Source organism: Cupressus sempervirens, chromosome 1, assembly GCF_028749045.1.
Source record: "Cupressus sempervirens isolate cs-2001-9-10 chromosome 1, ASM2874904v1, whole genome shotgun sequence".
Lineage (NCBI taxonomy): Eukaryota > Viridiplantae > Streptophyta > Pinopsida > Cupressales > Cupressaceae > Cupressus > Cupressus sempervirens.
This window is the reverse complement of record NC_143118.1, coordinates 353,859,991-353,873,363: the sequence shown is the minus strand read 5'-3', so window position 1 is coordinate 353,873,363 and position 13,373 is coordinate 353,859,991. Positions and strand designations below refer to the sequence as shown.

The following is a 13,373-nucleotide window of genomic DNA, read 5'->3' as shown; positions in this document are numbered from 1 at the left end:
TATTTTGGAGACATTTGAATTGTCATTTTAGAGTCTAGTGTGCTTATGAAGGAGCAACTACATCTCTCTATGTTTATGATATGCCAATTTTTTTGATACTATTAATGTTGAGATGTGAGATATTTCTTTGTATCATTTTTTTTAATCAGGCACATTTTTGCATGTTAAAAGCTCAAACCCCTTTTCTAAAATTTGAAAATCACCAAGTCTTGAACATATTAAATTTACCAAACCTTATCACAATGTGTGCTTTGCAACTTGTAATCAATGTCTATTTGGTCTAGCCTTATACATACAAAACAAAATAAGACATGAATGTGTACGTGGATTGAGATCTTTTTTGACTTCCCCTTTGAAATGCATGTGGAGCACAAAACCTCTAGAGCATATATGACGAGAAAGGAAAACAATTTTATTGAAATACATGAGAGATGTTTGTCAACTTTTCATTGCTCCTAAATCCATTTCCCTCCACTTGACAATATAGTGTACTTGTAATAAAACTATTTATTATTTGGTAATTCTATATGAAGTGTAGTATTTACTAAAACTTATCCATTTGTATATTTCAAAGTGATTATGCTAATAGTTTGTGTTGAAAATGTCTGATAATCTTTAGAATCACGTAAACAAGGGTAACCTTATTAGAATTTAGAAGGAGAAATAAGTGATAGAAATAATAAAGAAGATCAACTACAATTGATCATGCAATAAGTCCATGTATGTGAAGTTACTAGTACACCTAATTTAATTATCGTTCTTTAAATTACCCCCTTTCTCCAATTCATAGAATTTGTTAGTCACTTATCAATTATAACATTTTATCTTTACAGATTCACACTTGTTGATTAAAAAGAAGAAACAAGAGAAGGTTTATAATTACAAATACAATAGTGTTTTATGTCTTCCCATGTATTTCTATGCTATGTTCTTCTAAAAGGACATCTAAAGAACAAGGGCTCCTTAGTCTGGTGGTGAAGTTGGATGGATTGCAAAGAGCCCACCGGGGATAAATCTTACTGAGTGCAAGACCTCGACATCAAAAAGAGATGAGACTAAAATCATGCCTCGAATGATTTTGGTAGAATGTATGCCTCTAGTCCTTGGTTCTCAACCAAAGAAGCTCGGCCCTAAGACTATAATCAAACACCTAATCGCCTACCCCTTGCACCTATTTTATATAATTACGATCTATCAAATAGGACTACAATAAGAAGTTAAAACAGAACTCAAAATCTGCGCCCACTCCTGGACTCTTCCCGGGTTTGTCTGAAGCTTTCGGCAAAAAGTCATATATCGGATGCACTCGAAGCGGTGGTAGGAAGAATATCTCCGAAGTGAGCGTGTTGGGTTTTGAAATTTGGCGAACAAGAACTCCAACATCTTTGAAAACATGAGTTTTCATTTTTAACCCATCATATATCGGATGCATGGTAGGAAGAATATCTCCGAAGTGAGCGTCTTGGGTTTTGAAATTTGGCGAACAAGAACTCCAACATCTTTGAAAACATGAATTTTCATTTTTACCCATGAATTCATAACTGCTTATTCAGCAATGGAAACAAGCGGTGGACTGAGCTTAAGGGTACTGACCAGGCCTTCATCCTCAACAACACAGGCTGAGTCCTTGCCCCCACTTCCTTCCCCCCCACCACCATCATCATATCCTTCACTGCAACCACCTTTACCTGCGAATGGTGTTGTCGTAGTGGGCGTGGTGGGCAGAAGCAAGGATGATGTGACTCACTTGCTCAACAGGATTCTAGATGCCCACATATTTGGCTCTGGGAATAAAGATCGGGATCTATTTGACCTTGAACAAGAAGCCCCACGGGAGGAAGTTGAGGATGAAAATGAAAAGGAAAATGAGATAAAGGATAAAAACTTCAAGCTTAAGGGTTCAGCCAGAAGGATCAGAGCAACTTGGAGCAATGAGAAGAGAATCAGTTATTATTTGGACGAGGAGAAGGGGGTTGTTTATGTTCAGTTCGCATGGGGCACTCCTCATTTGGATTTGTTGATGGAGGATTTCAGTTCACAGGATTATCCATCTTTTTTGGATGGGCATGAAGCCGATGATCTATGTGGACTTCTGGTCATGTTTTCTGTAAGTCTTGTAACCTCTACTTTATCTTCATTTTAAAATACTTCATGTTTTGGTTCCCATGTAAAGTTGTCTTGACCTTATTTTTGAATGTTATATGTTTATTTTGAAATTAAGTTAAATATTTTGAATTTGCCGAAGTCTTAATGGAGACAGTGCTTTTATACTCTGTTAAATTATGCGATATTTAATGAGGATTCAACTGCATAGTTTTGATTCAGTCTGCGCAGTAGGCCGTATGTTTGCTTGGTAAAGTTTTATATATTTTAAGGCGGAGCTGTTCAAAGCAAGAGGTCTCCATTTAGGCTGGGTTTGGTAGGCATTGGTCAAGTCTTCTACGATACCTTATTCTGGTTATATTTATCCCCCGATCACACTCTAGGTGGTGTACAATATTACTGCAGCACAATCCCTTGAACAACTTTCAAGCCTGTAACAAATTTCTTTGTCAATTGAGAAAACCGTTAGTCCCACATTAATGCACCGGAAATGCTCTGAAGCTTGGAGTGATGATCAATCTGGAATCAATATAATGTTTGTCACTGCGATTGTTTTTCTGAAATTGACCCTCTTCATCTTCGTCTGAAGAGCAATGACAAACATTCCAACTGTTGGAGATACCGTTATGGAATATCAATTTTTCCGTGTTTGATGTTTTTGTGTACTTTTAACCTAAAATTGCAAAAAGGAGAAAAGAGAAAACTAAGAAAATCTAAATAATAATAACCTCAGCGGCAGGTCTATAAATATTAATGGAGATACCATTATTGATAATGATTAGAAAGGGGGTTTTAGCACACAGAAGCACAACAAACCTTAAGGGCCCGTTTGGTGAGCAGAATAGGAGTACGTATTACAAAAATTTTGAATTCCTTGTTTGGATGCACTAAAACGGGATTGGAATACGAGGTAAAATAGGAATATGTATTCCAATTTTGGCCCAAAAATGGAGTTTTGCAATTCCATCCAAATAGGTGGTATTGGAACACGTATTCCTATTCCATTTTTTTTTTTAGAAAACATAAATTTTCGGGTCCGCGAATTCCCATCAAATATTGGCTGAACCAAACGGAAAACAGGAATACGTTCTATTCCAGAATATGTATTCCGGAATACGTATTCCTATTCCGCTCACCAAACGGGCCCTAACATATGAAGAGATAGCTTATATTAGCACATTGAAATCAATGTACTAGGAGATGAGTGTGTTCATTACATCAGTTACATAGCTTATCGATGCTTTACACATACGGTAAAAAGGTTACCAACTTAACATATGAGATGTCAGCAATGATAACGCATGAATACATTTAGAACGCATAAACAAAATTGCATTTTCATTATCTTTTGAAATTAGACGAGTGCATAAACAACAGTGCATTTTTTTCTTGTCTTTTGAAATTATACAATTCCAAAGTTCTCTCTGTACATTGTGTTAACATAAATGTTCTTCAAAATATCTCTGAAAAGTTCTGCAGAGTTTTCCCTTTGTAAAAGTCTCTTCCTTTTACATTACTAGTTGCTTATGTATTTATAGGATTCATAGGAGTACTAACTAGTATCTAACTTGATAACTACCCCCTAACTAACTTTTTGACATACAATGGTTTTGAAAATGTAAACCTAATTTGGTTAGGATTTTCATCATTTTTGGTGCAAATAGGGTTCACCTTCTAATCATAGTTTCAGTAAAAGTCACTTCACAAAAAGATAGATAGGAACTTGTAATCTTGAAGACAAACCAAATTATTGACTTTGCTGAGGTAGCTTTCCATCTTTGCCTGCTTCATTCCATAACTTCCGAAGTCGATCCTAGCACTGAAAATTGCATGTCTCATCATCTTCATTGCATAGTAAGGAGGTGTAAAAATGATCAGACATGAATTTGAATTTCATTACCCATCATCATATCATGAATTGTGAGTACAACTTTGAAGGTTTTAGCAAGCTTTAATAATCCTTTCCCAATCAACTCTAACCCACCTTGAAGTTTTGAACATATTTGACAGAATATCACCTACACCTGGCATGGACATGAAGTGGGTCCTTTTGGCCTTGGGAATTGGGCTTGAAGGAATACGACATCTTGAATGCATCGAGTGCAATCAAAACATCTTTTATGTGCATTCTATCTTTTTCTTTAAGTCCTATTGCAAGAAGACTGTTTGACTTCATCATTAATGAGGTTTGAAGTAGACAAAATGCTTCCTAGTTGTCATGTCCCCTATTCAAATAATTAAAAAAAAATAAACTTTGTTAAGGCAGGCAGGCTCCGAAAAGGTGAAATTTCGGAAAAAGGGGCTACTCTTTGGAAACCAATGGACTAATAAATAAAAATTATTATTAAATTATATTTTATTAACCCCTCTTGGACGTGAGTTAGGGTTATGCCCTCTTTAAAAGGGGTTTGGAGGCATTTTGGGCTCATTCTACAACTTGATTCTTGCTAATTTTCTTGTTGTTCTTCAGAGGCTGCCAAACCTGTGGAGAAGGAGACCCAAGAACGGGAGTTTGCAGGTTTTCAGGAAGGCTAAGGACGGGAGTTTGAAGCCATTCCATGTGCATGCTCATACAGAGTTTGCCTTTGTGCTGAATAGTACCGATTTGGGTGTTTTCGGGATTGTTTTTGGTTTGAGTTTGGGTTTTCAGTTGAGTGTTTCATATCAGTTTGGTTTGCTGCTGTATTTCAGACTTTATGATGTTAAAATAGATCTGAATATATGTATTGGGTCGTGATTAAACTTCTGAGATAGTTTATGAGTGTTTTTGTGGTGTTTCTGGGCATTTTTTGTTAATTTCGAGAGCCCGATTGAGCATGGTTTTGCCCTACATTTGTGAGCTGTTGTGTAAAGGCTATACAAATCTGGAAATGTCATTTTGTAGGCTGTTATGTTGCTGAAATTTTTGTAAAAATGTCCATTCTCAGATTTATTAAAAAATTGTGAAGTTGTGAAGTTTTTGGCACTAATTTGGACATACCCGATTTGGGTTTTATTGGGAAATTGGCAGATCTTTGTAATATTGGTTGTTTGATTTTAAAGTTCTGATTTGAGGCTGGAAATATCATACAAAATCAGTAAAGGGACATTACAGTGGTATCAGAGCCGTGATCTTGCCAGCCTGAGGGTTTGTAGAAGTTGCATGTCAGTTTTAACAACTACCCAGATCTTGCATGTCAAGTTTTGATAACTACCCAGATCTTGCATGTCATATTTTATGATTGCATGCAACTAAGTGAAAGAGAAAAAAGATATTTGCAGCGAGAAAAGAATAAAGAAATTTTGATCAAACCCCCAGTTGAAAGCAAAAGTACAAAATCCAAGGAAGAAAAAAGTATGGCTGATCCAGATGAGATGGCAAAGAAATTCTTCCAAGACATCCAAAATACTCAAAAGCAAACAGTGGATGGTTTGGCGGAAACTAGAGAGGCTTTGCGAATATTGACAGAAAAATTACAAGGAATTGCATCTATTAATGAGAAAGGGAGCACTTCAGAGGAGCCAAGAAATGGGAGATCCACACCATCTAAATCAACCAAATCTATTTTCTTGCCTGCAGATGAGCCACCAGTACCAAATCCAGCCATTAATCCAGTGGAAGAGGTTACAGGTAATTTGATTACATTAAGAGCTACTTACAATGGCTTAGATGATGACTTTCGTAGTTCAGTTCCTTTTAGAGAATATGTGGATATGATGAACGCTTTGATGCCCAAGAAAGAGAACAGGAGGGAGCATGACACAAGTGGAAGAGAGCTCAAAAATAAAATAAGCAAGTTTACAGCACCTACTTTTGATGAAACAAATAAAATTTCAGCTAGAGCATGGCTACAAAAATTACAAACTTTCTTCACACTTAACCCCATGAAAGAGAGTGATGCTATTCAATTTGCAAGTCTACACTTGGAAGATGCAGCCTATGATTGGTGGTATCATGGAATGACTACTCAAGGTCACGATCAGGTAACTACATTTGAAGATTTCAGTAAAAGGGTGATAGATAGATTTGACCTCAAGGATGATGAAGAGTACTTTAAAGAATTGTCAAAGTTGAAGCAAACCAAATCAGTTAATGAGTATATAGAAGAATTTCAAAAAGTGGCTGTTATGGTACCTGATATGAGTGAAAAGAGGATCATTTATCTTTTTCTTGATGGTTTAGAAGATTCTGTTAAGGGTTTGGTTAAGGCTTTCTCACCCTCAACCTTACAGGAAGCTATCAAAAGAAGCTTGCAACTTGAAACTTGTGTGCCTATGAAATCAATCACTAATCAAAAACCCCCAAATCTTTGGCAACATAAGGGAAATTTTCAGAAAAAGACTTTCCCAACACTACCACCAAAAGATGTGACAAATGTGGCAAAAAAGAAGGTAGATGAAGAGACTAGGAGTGAATTACGAAGGAAAAAGCTTTGTTTTACTTGTAGAGAACCATGGGTTCCAGGACACAGATGTTTGGGGAAAGGTCAAGTGCACTATATTGAAGTTGCTTCAGAATCTGATTCAGATGAGCATGAGAAATTTCATGATACTAAGGAGGAGGTAGAAGAAGAGAAAGTAAAAGAAATCAGCAAGGATGGCACTTTAGCAGCATTATCAGGATTCCCAAGATACCATCCCTTCCGAATTCGAGGGGTACTAGCAGGGCAAAGGTTGACTGTTCTTCTTGATAGTGGGGCAACTCACAATTTTATTGATGAGGGATTTGTCATGAAAAGAGGGCTTAAAGCAGAAGATTTTGAGGGATTCAATGTTACTGTAGCTGATGGATTCACTATGCCTTGCACACGGGTGGTGAAACAACTCAAGATGACCTTAGGAGATTATGAGTTATGTGATGACTTCTATGTGGTTGGTATTGGGGAGACAGATCTTGTATTGGGTGTTCAATGGTTGCACTCTATCGGAGGCTATTACATGAACCGTCAAACTATGGAGTTTAAATTTCATTCCAATGGGAAAGAAGTCATATTGAGAGGGTTATTGGATGGAGCACCTAAGGCGGTCTCTGCAAAGAGGATGGAGAGGACTTTTCGAAGAGGACAAGTAACATGGGCAGCAGGAGTCATAATCCAACCAACAAGCTCTCCAAAGAATCAAGGTAATTTCCATTTTGAAATTCAAAATATTCTTGATAAGCATAGTATAGTTTTCAATGATTTGCCTCCAGGATTACCACCAGATAGAGGTTTTGAGCATGTTATAGAGTTAGAACAGGGTGCCAAACCAGTTATAACAACCCCATACCGTCATCCAAGAGGTTATAAGGAAGAAATTGAAAAAACTATTAAAGAACTCCTGGACATGGGATTCATAAGGCCTAGCTCTAGTCCATTTGCATCATCTGTGGTACTTGTCAAGAAAAAGGATGGTACAATGAGAATGTGTATAGACTACAGGGCTCTAAACAAGAAGACCATAAAAAATAGGTATCCCATACCACGCATAGATGAACTCATTGATGAGTTACATGGTGCTGTATACTTCTCAAAAATTGACTTAAGATCAGGCTACCATTAAATCCGAATGAGGAGTGAAGATGTGGAAAAGACTGCTTTCAGATGTCACTATGGGCACTTTGAATTTCTTGTTATGCCATTTGGACTCACTAATGCACCTGCAACATTCCAATCTTGTATGAATAAGGTATTCAGTCAGCATCTTCGAAAATTTGTTTTGGTATTTTTTGATGATATCTTGATATACAGTAAAACATGGGAAGAGCATCTAAAGCACATAGACACTGTTTTGGGAATCTTGGAGCAGCAATCCTTCTATGCTAAGCTATCTAAATGTGAGTTTGGTTTGACAGAGATCCTATATTTGGGACATATTATAAGCTCTAAAGGAGTACAGGTTGATCAACAAAAAATCTAGGCAATTTTGGATTGGCCTCCACCCACTAATCTTACACAGTTGAGAGGTTTCTTCGGGTTGTGTAGCTACTATAGGAGATTTGCCAAGGGATTTTCTCAGCTTGCTGCCCCCTTGACTGATTTGACAAAGAAAGGAGCTTTTGTTTGGACAGAAGAGGCACAAAAAACATTTGATAAGCTTAAGGAGGTAATGAGTTCATGCCCTGTGCTTGCAATTCCAGATTTCTCTTTACCTTTTGTTGTTGAATGTGATGCTTCTGGAGAAGGTATAGGGGCTGTCCTAACTCAAAGGGGACATCCAATAGCATTTGAGAGTCGAAAATTAAATCAATCAGAGAAAGGGTACTCCATCTATGATAAGGAAATGTTGGCAATCATGCATGCACTTCATAAGTTTAGACAATATTTGGTATGTGGGAGATTTATTGTAAAGACAGACCATAATAGCTTCAGGTTCTTCTTGAACCAAAGGGATTTGAATGATCGTCAACAAAAATGGGTAAGCAAATTGCAAGCTTATGATTTTGATATTGAATACATGAAAGGAAAGAATAATGTGGTTGCTGATGCTCTCTCAAGAAAGCCCACTTTGTGTTCCTTATCATCTATCTCTGCTGATTGGAAAGTCTCCATAATTTTAGAGTATGCTAAAGATTCATTTGCCACCAAGATTTTGGATAAGTTAGTGGATGATAATAGGTACAAGGTTGTTGATGAATTGATTTATTACAAGAACAGGATCTTCTTAGTGCCAGGGTCAAAAACTAAGGAGAGGATATTGAGGGCCTTTCATGACACACCTTTGGCTGGTCACCAGGGATACTTCAAGAGATACAGGCAAATTCGAGAGCGGTTTTCATGGAAGGGTATGAAGGAGGATGTCCTTAAACACATTAAGGAATGTATGGTATGCCAACAAAGCAAGAGTGAGCAAAATTTTCCTGCAGGGTTGTTGCAGCCACTTCCTATTCCCGAACAAAAATGGAAAAGTATTTCCATGGATTTCATCACTGGGTTGCCCAAGGTTCAAGGTAAGGATTGCATATATGTGGTGGTAGATAGACTAACTAAGTATGCACATTTCTTTCCTATCACATCTGATTTCAAGGCATCACAAGTGGCCGAATTGTTCTTCAAGGAAATTTTTAGATTACATGGTTTGCCTAGAAACATTGTTAGTGACCGGGACAGTAGATTCCTCAGCTCTTTTTGGAAGGAGCTCTTTCATTTGGCAGGAACTGAACTCACTCCCAGTACTAGCTATCACCCTCAAACAGATGGACAAACAGAGATAGTTAATAAATGGATAGAAGGATATTTGAGGAACTATGTTTCAAATCAACAACATGCTTGGGTGAAATGGTTACACCTAGGGGAGTATTGTTACAATACATCTCATCACATGTCTATTGGTATGCCTCCTTTTCGTGCTCTTTATGGTTATGATGCCCTTTCTTTTGTTGATCTAATACTTTCCGATAGCAGAGTACCCGCAGCAAGTGATTTCATCAAGCAAAGCCAAGACATAATAAGGTCCCTCAAGGATAATCTACAACATGCACAAAACCAACAAAAGATATATGCTGACAGGAAAAGGATTGAAAGATCTCTTGAGGTGGGAGATTTGGTATTTGTTAGGTTGCAGCCATATAAGCAAAGCACCTTGAAGAGAAGTGGGGCAGAGAAACTCAAGCCAAGGTTCTATGGGCCTTATAAAATCATCAAGAAGGTAGGAGAGGTAGCTTATGAATTGGAGCTCCCACCAAACAGCAAAATACATAATATTTTTCATGTATCTTGCTTAAAGAAGGTTCTAGGCCAGCAAACCATAGTATCTACAGAATTACCACCTCTTGATGATGAAGGGAAATTAGTTTTGATACCAGAAGAGATTTTGGATACAAGAGAGAAAAGGTTGAGAAATAGGAGCATCATAGAGCATTTGGTCAAATGGAAAGGATTACCACTAGAGGATGCAACTTGGGAAGGAGCACATATTCTTGAGAATTCCAACCTTCATTGCTTGAGGACAAGCAATATTTGGGAGGGGAGGACTTGTCATGTCCCCTATTCAAATAATTAAAAAAAAATAAACTCTGTTAAGGCAGGCAGGCTCCAAAAAGGTGAAATTTCGGAAAAAGGGGCTAATCTTTGGAAACCAATGGACTAATAAATAAAAATTATTATTAAATTATATTTTATTAACCCCTCTTGGACGTGAGTTAGGGTTATGCCCTCTTTAAAAGGGGTTTGGAGGCATTTTGGGCTCATTCTACAACTTGATTCTTGCTAATTTTCTTGTTGTTCTTCAGAGGTTGCCAAACCTGTGGAGAAGGAGACCCAAGAACGGGAGTTTGCAGGTTTCCAGGAAGGCTAAGGACGGGAGTTTGAAGCCATTCCATGTGCATGCTCATACAGAGTTTGCCTTTGTGCTGAATAGTACCGATTTGGGTGTTTTCGGGGTTGTTTTTGGTTTGAGTTTGGGTTTTCAGTTGAGTGTTTCATATCAGTTTGGTTTGCTGCTGTATTTCAGACTTTATGATGTTAAAATAGATCTGAATATATGTATTGGGTCGTGATTAAACTTCTGAGATAGTTTATGAGTGTTTTTGTGGTGTTTCCGGGCAATTTTTGTTAATTTCGGGAGCCCGATTGAGCATAGTTTTGCCCTACATTTGTGAGCTGTTGTGTAAAGGCTATACAAATCTGGAAATGTCATTTTGTAGGCTGTTATGTTGCTGAAATTTCTGTAAAAATGTCCATTCTCAGATTTATTAAAAAATTGTGAAGTTGTGAAGTTTTTGGCACTAATTTGGACATACCCGATTTGGGTTTTATTGGGAAATTGGCAGATCTTTGTAATATTGGTTGTTTGATTTTAAAGTTCTGATTTGAGGCTGGAAATATCATACAAAATCAGTAAAGGGACATTACACTAGTTGTGTAAGATTCCATGCCCCAACTGGTTTGAAAAACAAGTCTATTGTATTTTGAGTACAATTAGGATCAAATGCATTTAAAAATCCAAAAAGACCATCATCAGCAGTGAGACGAAGAATATTCATAAGGTCGGTGTGATTACACCATGCTTGAATTCAATACCTTGCCACTTTTCAATTAAAAACTATTGTACATTCTGCTATACAAAGTTGACTCAATTGGATAGATCTTAAAGATCCCTTAAAAGTATGTTTTGAGCTCCAATGGACCACATTTGCACTTGTGGAACAAATTGTTTATGCCATACTGACAGTATGCATTCTTCCACATTTCATATGGCAGGAAACTTAAACATTCCATGAGACCACATCTCTTGTAAGCATTTTGTTGAATGCTTAGTGTATAACAATAGTATATGCCAATGAGTTGAGTGGGGATTCCCATCCTTTGTTCCAAAATTCATATTATGTTGCAGCTGCTCAAAACCAATTAACAATCCTTTTGATGCTTAATCTGCAAACAATGCATGATATTCTCTTTGAGGGACACTGTAAACGATTCATGTGTGTTATCCACCTTTCCAAATTCGGTATACATGTCAATGAGAACACATTTTTTTGAGGTGTGTGATTGTGTACCTTGCAAATGACTTTGCATTTTGTATGCATGTTTAGTAGTGCACTTATAATTGGAAACAATTGGCCTATATTCAGCTATGATCTGCATGCAACAAGAAGACACATTCATTCAATCATTGCAGTCTTAGATAGCATGGAGTGTTCTCAAGATAACCACTGTGGGTATGAAGGTCAAGCATGGGCACCCATTGAGCCTCACATTCCATGGAAGCACATTTCTTTGAGGTTTTCTGTCAAACAAATGAGGTGCTTCGATTGTACGACCACCTATTCCGTTGGATTAATTTATTTAAACCTTTTCATGAGTCTATTTTGTATGTAACCTGCAACCACCTCAATTTGTCCCTTGAAATGACGTCTCTATGAGGTATTTTTGTCCCAGCTCCACTATCTATGATTCCACATGTAATATGCACATAAGTCTTTTCAACTGGTTCATTTTCTGTGAATCTTGAAATCATTGAATTTCATGAAGCAACATTTCGTTGAGGCATTCTTTTTAAACAAATCAGCCCACCTTATCTTTGCTTCCACATTTCCTTTGAAGCATTTAGTCAAACAAGTTATGTGCATTGTCAATGATTATATAGTTGGCATGCATGTCAGCTAGGGCAATTTGGACTGCGACTTTTGATAAAGTTACTTTGGGCTTTATCGGATGTCCTCCCTATCACAAAGCAATAACTGAGCTCATTATTGAAAGACTTCTGCGGACATTGTTATAGTTATGAAGACTCATGAGAGCCCTGTTCGTCCTCTTCTAGGTTTAGCCAGATATGAGTGTTTGCTTGTTTTAAGGGATAAGGTCAGGCTTTTTGCCAGTGTTTGAGTGTCAGGTGGGGTTGCTTGTTTAGTTAGAGACCGCTTGTTCAATGTGGCTTATGTAGTTCATTTTGATAGCTTGGCCAAATTTTTGTCAATCTGTATCGGCTGCATGACACCACTTGATAGGGACATCTTCATCACAATTTGCTATTTCCTACCGACCTCCTCATCCTATGTCGTGCATGAAGAATGGTGATCCTTATGAGGACTTGCATGAGTTTATTACTATGTTCTCTGCCCTAGGAGACATCATCATTCTGTGGGACTTTAATGCATATACTGAAAGCTATAAGATACCTCTCCATGATCGAGGTATTGGTTTGGTTTGTACGTGCCGGTTTGTTCTGAGCATCTTGGGCCTACAACATTCCTCTGAGGACAATGGAGGACCCCCCATGAGATACGGTTGTCATCTACTTCAGCTTTGTGTATCCTTTGACTTGGTGATCTTGAATGGGCTCTCTTGCTTTCTTGGTTTCGACTCTTTTACCTGCTAGCCTCACTATGGCAGTGTGAGTATAGTGGGCTATGACCTCTCCTGCCCATCCTTTATTCCCTTTTGTGTCACAAGGTTCGCCAAATTTTCAGCTCCAGGTTCAATATTTGGTGAAGCTAAAAAATATTAAAAAATTCAGATAAATTCATCCTAAATTCATCCTAAACAGGTTGAAAGTTGTCGTTTCTGAAATTGTGAGTGCAAGTTGCAAGTTGTGGGGTTACAAATTCTCCTGTTTGGTTACACATTCTATTGTCTGCTTTCACGACATTAACTTCTCTGCTTTGATGTTTGCTTTCAACATCTCTTGAATGCCCTGCAACGAATGGTGCTTGAAGAAAATTCGACTTCCAATCCTCTCTTTCGGCAATGTTTGAACAAAACTCCGCTTCTGTTCCGCTTTGTCGACAGTTCAGGGCATGATATAGTGATATTTAACATTCAAGATTATTTAAGAGGTTTAGTTAATAGTTTTAAATTTTATTATGGTATATT

The 13,373-nt window shown here is 37.5% G+C and overlaps 1 protein-coding gene across 3 annotated transcripts in view; it reads left to right on the top strand.

The window, feature by feature from the left end:
- Window positions 1–1,206: 1,206 nt before the first annotated feature.
- Window positions 1,207–13,373, top strand: part of LOC149577694 (uncharacterized) — a 145,121-nt gene continuing 132,954 nt past the window's right edge. For all 3 annotated transcript variants that reach the window (XR_016363840.1, XM_089825203.1, XM_089825213.1), the window contains exon 1: window positions 1,207–2,107. Coding sequence is in view for 1 of the 3 variants with exons in the window: in XM_089825203.1 (XP_089681329.1) it covers window positions 1,556–2,107 (552 nt within the window). In the remaining 2 variants the exon portion in view is untranslated. The remainder of the gene's footprint in view (window positions 2,108–13,373) is intronic.